At 38.8% G+C, this 7,350-nt stretch overlaps 1 protein-coding gene across 2 annotated transcripts in view; it reads right to left on the reverse strand.

Moving 5' to 3' along the window:
* MYEF2 (myelin expression factor 2) overlaps window positions 1-7,081 on the reverse strand; it is a 37,867-nt gene extending 30,786 nt beyond the window's left edge. The window contains exons 1-2 of one of the 2 annotated variants that reach the window (XM_045812075.2): window positions 6,817-7,081; window positions 1,216-1,424 (exon numbers count right to left, since the gene is read on the reverse strand). In XM_045812075.2, the coding sequence (XP_045668031.2) occupies window positions 1,216-1,424; window positions 6,817-6,977 (370 nt within the window). In that variant the 5' untranslated portion in view covers window positions 6,978-7,081. The remainder of the gene's footprint in view (window positions 1-1,215; window positions 1,425-6,816) is intronic. The other variant, XM_045812073.2, reaches the window with a different exon arrangement.
* Between the last annotated feature and the right edge of the window lie 269 nt (window positions 7,082-7,350).

Consider the following 7,350-nt stretch of genomic DNA (forward strand, 5'->3'; position numbering starts at 1 on the left):
CAAAAGGAAGATACCAAGAAACAATACATTTAAACACCAGTATCTTGCTTTACTGCACACCTGTGCACAACTCTACAGAAAAGCACCTATTATTCACCAACAATCAAAACCAGACCAGCATACCTCCTATCAATGGCTATGTAAATTTAACTAATTTTCTGAAATGTACATCATCCACATTCTCTAAAAAAAACCTAACAACCATATTAACCTAATTCATACTACAGATCATATTTTGGCCAGCATGATATAGTTGGTGAACAAATGCACATATACATACAAGTGGTCCCTTAGCCTATCATATTAAAAACATCAACATTAACACTTTTCAAATAACTTTGGTCGCCTACACACAACAGCTGTTTTAAGGTGACTTTCTACCTGAATGTCTTCAATCATGTTTGCCATCAGTAAACTAAATTTACAAGTCATGCTTCACAGCAAGCCACACACTTTCTAAATAAAGTCAATGAATAAAACCAATCAAATAGTTGTCACCTTACAACAGATACACCAATGCAAAAATTTTTTTTATTTATTAGAAGAGATCAGCCTCAAAGCCAAGTACATAGTTTGCAGGACTGTTGAAACTCAATTTTTCAAGAGATAACGAAACTAACTTTTACAAGAGCAAATATTAAAATTATTTTTCCCCAAAACCAACCATGTATATAAAATGAAGGTTTTCAGGTTATTCTAAAAACAAAACTGCAACAGCAGTAACGCAATTTTAATATAGAACTGCAGAGACAGCATCATGGCATTCATGACAATGCAAACAAAATGAACTCCACAGCCAGATTCCAGACTCCACCAAGATAATAACAAAACAGCTTTTGGAAAAAAATAATCAGACCTTATTATTCATACTTTAACACGCTAAATGTATTGCTTAACTAATGCAATAGCCCTTTAAAAGTCTGTAAGAACTTCAACTAGACAAAGCAATCACTTTAACAAAATTCTTGGTGGCATGCATATGCTGGCTCACTACTATACCACTAAAATGGGAAAAAAAAAACTTCATTTATCCATATGACTTTGTAATGAAATTGTGTCAAGTGAAAGAGGAGGAAAAGATTAATTCGTGTCAAGAAATAAACAAAAATCAATTTTTTGAGTCTGTGTGGCTCAGGGGAATAAAAAACATTTGCTTAGTTCCCTCCCCCTTCTACATGAAGATTATCCAACAGTGGGTTTATCAAGGATGGTTACCTTTTTCTCTCATTAGATCTTTAATAGCTTGCCATTTCATGTCATATGGGATGTTGCTAATGAAAACTCTGTTTCGATTCGGACCCTTCTTTTCTCCAGTGCCTGAATTCTTGTCTTTTGAATAAGGATGAAATCTATTGGCCTTCTTATTTCCTGAAGATTTTTCTTTTAATTCAGATTTATCTTCTTTGACTGATTCATCATTCTCCCTATGAATTAACAAAACAAGAAGAAAATCTCAGTCATGTTTCTAATAATAGAAGCCTACATTACATAAATATTTTATATTTATCACTTCACTTCACAAAACTCTCCACTAAGTTAGACCTTAGCAAAACAGCTGGAGAGTCAGCTTGCTTGCTTTGAAATTACCCAGTGCCATTTCAAAGCAAGGATTTGGGCATCTTACCAAATTTCTCATTTAATAATCCTCCTTTTTTTCCATATTAAATAGCTGCAGCATACAGTCTCCCAGCTTCTCCTATCATACTACTTAACAAATATTCTTAGAACCTAACAAGAGGGGAAAATGGGTGATTTTATTCCTATAATACATATAACTGCCTTCTTTAAAGAAGCATTAACTTTCCGAGCTTCAATCAGAAGTGTATAAAAAATTAATTTGCAAAAGGATACCCTGAAAAAAGTTCATCTCTTTAAGGTTAACAGTTTCTTCATGTAACTTTTCTCCTTCTTGCTTAAAAACGTAACTAAAATACATAGTTACATTAATTTATCTATATATGCATACACTCCCATATGACTTGTAAATGTTTTTCTATTCCCAATTTTGAACAATGTAATTAATTGGTAAGGTATTCTAATATTTTCATACTCAATATTTTCTGTGTATTAACCTATATACTAGAATAGGGTACTTCATAGAATCATACAATTTTTACTGGTAGTTATTACCTAGAAAGTCAGATGGAGTGGAGATGGGAAGCAGTCCTTAAAGGCAACACAAATCAGAATTTTATAAACCTACTTTTTAATGAGACCCTAACTGGAAAAATATTTAATTTATAAGACGGCAATCACAGTGCAACTATATGATGCTACCCACCAACCATCCATAACATGTAAATATATGCTTAAAGTAAATCCTATAGATAAAAATCTGGGTATATATTGTAAAAATGCAATTTACTTTTCAAAAGTAATCTCTTTTTACAGACGAAGTAACAATAGGTTTCTTTTAAATCACTAATTACTGTAGTGAACCTAAAACTATTTAATTAAAACTTCCATTTAAAGTAATTTTCCATGCGGTGCCCAGGTGGCTCAGTTGGATAAGCACCCGACTCTTGATTTTGGCTCAGGTCATGATCTCAGAGCCCTGCTTTCGGCTCCGCACTGGGTGTGAAGCCTGTTTAGGAATCTTTCTTTGCCTCTGCCTCTGCACATGCCCCGCCACCCCGGCTCTCTCTCTCCCCCTCTCTAAAAAAAATAAAAAAAAGAAAAAAGAGAGAAGAAAGAAAGAAAGAAAGAAAGAAAGAGAGAGAGAGAGAGAGAGAGAAAGAAAGAAAGAAAGAAAGAAAGAAAGAAAGAAAGAAAGAAAGAAAGAAAAAGAAAAGAGAAAAGAAAAAAGGAAAGAAAAGAAAAGAAAGAAATTAATTTCCACAAATATATACTAACAGAAATCTCTGGGAATGACATTCAGAAATCCAAATCTTTTAAAGCTTCCTGGATTATTCTAACAACAAACCAGACTTCATAATCCAGGCTCTAATTTATTTTCTAAGCCAAGCAATTGTGGGAATCTATACACTGTAGTGCTCCACACACACTTATTGTGGTCATCTGTTCCATGATATACTGAACTTTCTGGGCACTACTTTTCCGAGCAGGTAACAATACAGCCATAAATATACTATGTAAAACTCTATAAGAACAAAAACTATCTGCATTGGTATGAGCAGCATCTAGCATTGTGACTGCGTATAACATGTCACTCAATAAATATTAATTTTTGAATGCATGAGCAGTCAATTAAGAACCCATCCTAATCTGAGCACAGACGGTACTGCCGTCTGCCAGAAAAACTGCTAAAATCAAGGAAGAGATATTAAGGGCCAAACTTGCTTTGCCACCTTGACAGGGGTGCCTTTACTGTCAAACATCTTCTCTCACCCGAAATGGCGCAGACGAGAAGAGGTCTTCACAACTGTCCAACTCCACCACATACCTACCTGTCTGAACAGTGTGCCACTTCTGAAAATGGCAGGAAGCAGCCAAAAAGTACAGAGGCCTCTTCTCTGTTTTCTAAGCACAGTAGATACAAGAACTCTTTTTTTTAATCCCCCCAAAACCCATATACACAGTAGTCTGAATTCAATGAATGTCTTTAAAATAACTAAGTCTCTGTTCAGGTAAGCAGACATCTATACAGTCTCTAGCTCAATGCGCCTTCTCCTACCTATTTTCTTCCCGGATGAAACCAATTATGAAAACTGTGCAAAGTTCTGAAATACTATGTTCTTCTATTTTTATATGAATGTTGTGTTTACTTACAATTTGATAATTCCATTAAAAAGCAATGATACTGTGTAGGGTGGGATACCTCTCTAAAATATTTATTCCAACGATGACCAGAGAAAGCAATTTCTTCAAGTTTTCCCCAATTAGCGGCATATTAAAGATACTGCTACACTGTTTATCTACAATACATAAATTATCTATGGAAGGCAGATGAGTTTTGTAGCTAGAGATATGGTCTGATTATTAAGAAACTAAGCTGTAATTATTCAATTCCTAAACTCTTTTTATGCCGTAAATACATTATGGAATAGATGATTAAGATACATGTGAAAACTCTTAGAGAAACGATGCTACATAATATCAAATATTGGCACTATATCCAGAATTCCATGTAATAATGCCCAAACTATTCGTTTAAACAACCCCCCTTCTTAATGTACTTGAAATAAAAACTGTGACTATTTTAAGTCACGAAAATGTTATCTGCTCTTAAGATGGAATTATGCCTATCCAAATTATAATATAAATTTCTGAAAAACCAATATCCAACATCAAATAAAGAAACACAGTCTTAATATAATTTTAAAAACAGTGCTATAGGATGAGATCTAAAATTAAGCACAGTTCCATTCTTTACTTGCAATATGATAAAAAAAAAAACCACTAAAACTTCACCTTGCTTTAATGCTTAACATTTTACACAATATTTTATACCCTAATGTAACTCTCAATCTCTATATACGGTGTTACTTAATCACACAGAAATAATAAAGGGTTGTAACAATACTGCTATTTTTCCTCCTAGTCACTTAAGGAGAGCTGGTATACCATTTTGGCATAAACAAAAAGACTAAACCTAGGAAAACATCTTTAATTTCTTGTCAAAAGATGTGAACATGCCCACGAAATCCTCTGTGCATAAGTTTCATGATCATAAAAGTTCACATCTGCATTTCTTAAACAAATTTACAGAGCCTTTTGAAGTATAAGGCCTTGGCGATACAAAGATAAATAAAACACAATGGTCTCCATTCTCAATGACTATGGATTAACCTCAGAAAAGTCATTTCAACTTGGTTAAGTGGCACACTGTTCACTTCTATGTATGGCAGTATTTGGTAATTTTTATAATCTCTGTGAATTCTTATCCTTAAAAATGTATGGTAATCAACTCAAGGGCTATGTGTTGGATTGTTAAGTACACATATGGTAATCAACTCAAGGGTTATGCATTGTATTATTAACTACTACAGTTGGTTCTTAGAGTCAAAAAAAAAGGTTGTTAGGTTGATGCAGGTAAATGTCCCTAGTTATTCAGTATGAGTGACCCATGCTGGACCACTGAATGGTTCTTATGGCATTGACAGTACAAGAAACCCCTGAGAGTAAATTTGCATCTTTACTCAACTTTTTGGAAAAGAGGAAGGGCAAGAGATGAATTATAAGCAATATGAAAGAATCATGAGTATTTCCTAGTAACATTTCTTAACTTCTTCACTTTATATTCTCATCTTCAATTAGAAGTGAAAGAGATTCTCTTCCCATCTCTGTCCTCTTCTGTAAACCAAACTGAGACTTTAAAAGGGATTAGAGACTTTTAGATCTGGGAGGTTTAGATGCCAGCTTTATCTGCACTGACACTATTATACTAATCATACCCAAGTATAGTAGGGCTTCTCTCTGTAATTCAAGGCTGTACTTTGTGTTCAGGAGAAAAGGGTGGCAAGTCCATGTTTAGATAGAAACAAAAAGCACATATTTTAAGTTTATCATTCCAATGCTTTTTATTCGAATTTATGATGCCAAATCCCAGACAGCCAACATTTTGGCAGGCATGGTAGAAAAGTGCTCACCTTCCAGCAGCTCAGTTACCGAGGTGCACAACTCTGCACCTAAGAACAAATTCCACCGAGGTCGAATCTCTTACACCCGGCACCTCTATCCTGCTTAGAAGATGCAACTGACGCTATTCAAAGCCAACCCAGAACAAGAGTGTCGAACTGAGCTGGGAGAACTACCTTCTCGGCACTCAACCCCTACACAAACTAGTCCGATCTTACCCTACTGCTTCGAACATTTTATACAAAAGAAAAGTACATTTCTCTTTCCTACTTTAGTGTGACCATATGTTCACTGCTTTCTACTCTGAAGCATAACTGAGAGAAGGAAAAGGATGTTTTGGCTAAATTATTAACATACTTTCAACTCCAAGTTTAAAGAGCTGGGCACATGCAAAAGAATGCCTGATTCATATCCCCTACATAACGAGAACAATGGGGAGCATATTTTCTGATAACTAGAAATTATGGATTCGAGTTAACTAAATTCTTTATAAGCACTGATGACTGGGGCAATCTTAAAAGTAGCGGGCTTTCTTCGATTAAAAAAATATATTATTTTACCAATTTACCAAAATTCAGAACAAACCATCACACGATGAGTTCTTCAAAAATAACCTGCATGACTTAAAAACATTTGCGGGGACGGCAGTAGGAGGGAGCAAGGCACCACGCGCATTTCCCTTTCAGAATAACCTCTTGTCAATTCAGGAACAACACAATGGATTCAGGCTCACAGCACACTATTAAACTTCCTCTTGGTATATATCAGTTCAGAAATTAATATATACTTTGGAAAGCAACAATAAACACTGAACTTATAAAGCTCAGAATGAGGCCGGGAGATGGGGGAATAATATTCCTTTTAAATACGTTCTCGGTAGTTCAGAGGAAATGTCCGATGATGTCATCCCTAGTTACTCCCTAGTGATGAACACTAACTACAGTCCTGGGCTTTAAAAGGGGGACCATTTTCCTGCAGACCGTGGCGGCTGCGGAGCTTTGCTCAAAGGTTCTCCAGCTGAAGTCTGGGTTAGAATGGGTGACCCGCAGTCTCGGGTTGGAAACAGGGGAGGGGCGTCGGCCCGGGGCTCGTACCCCGGCTCCCCAGGTACGGGGCGGGAGGGTAAGGCCTGAGGAGCGGCCCGGCTTGCACCTGCTCCTCCCGCCGCCCACGCTCGGGGGCGGTTATCCCTCACCGAGGCCCAGGCTGGCTTCGACCCCCCGCAGGCCGACTCCCCGCCCCCCACCTCGCCCCAGTCCCCGGAGAAAAAGACAATACATTTTAACGCCATTGGAGCTGCTGCTGTGCTGCGGCGGCTGCTTCTCCGGCTCCGGCGGATGCGGTTCTCGCCGCGGCTCGCCCGGCTGCTCCACGGGCTGCTGATGCGGACTGTCGTCGCCAGCGGCCCCGAGCACCTCGGGCTTGTCGGCGTCCGCCATCCCGCTACCGCTGCCTCCGCCTCCGCCTCCGCCGCCTGCGCTTAGGGGCTCCGAGCGCTACAATGGCGGCGGCCGGGAAAGCGGTAACGGATCCCGATTTGAAAAGGCCCCGAGCGCTCAGTTGCCCGGATCTCGCGAGAACCGGTCGGAGCTGGGAGACTGGGAGAGGGTGTGAGCCTGGTGTGGGGGGTGGGAGTGGAGGGCTAGGGGGGAGGGATGGGGTGGAGGTGGGGGCGGGTCAGGGCCGCCATTGCCGAAGTCAGCCCTAGTTGACCCCGTTGAGGGCTTGACTTGTCCAGAAGCCCCCGGGGGGCCATGTTCTTACCACCAGTCCTCCTGTCGCTTGGCACCCAATGGGGTCTTAGCTTACAAA

Source organism: Ursus americanus, chromosome 36 (assembly GCF_024610735.1).
Source record: "Ursus americanus isolate L20-20 chromosome 36, mUrsAme1.1.p, whole genome shotgun sequence".
NCBI classification, from domain to species: domain Eukaryota; kingdom Metazoa; phylum Chordata; class Mammalia; order Carnivora; family Ursidae; genus Ursus; species Ursus americanus.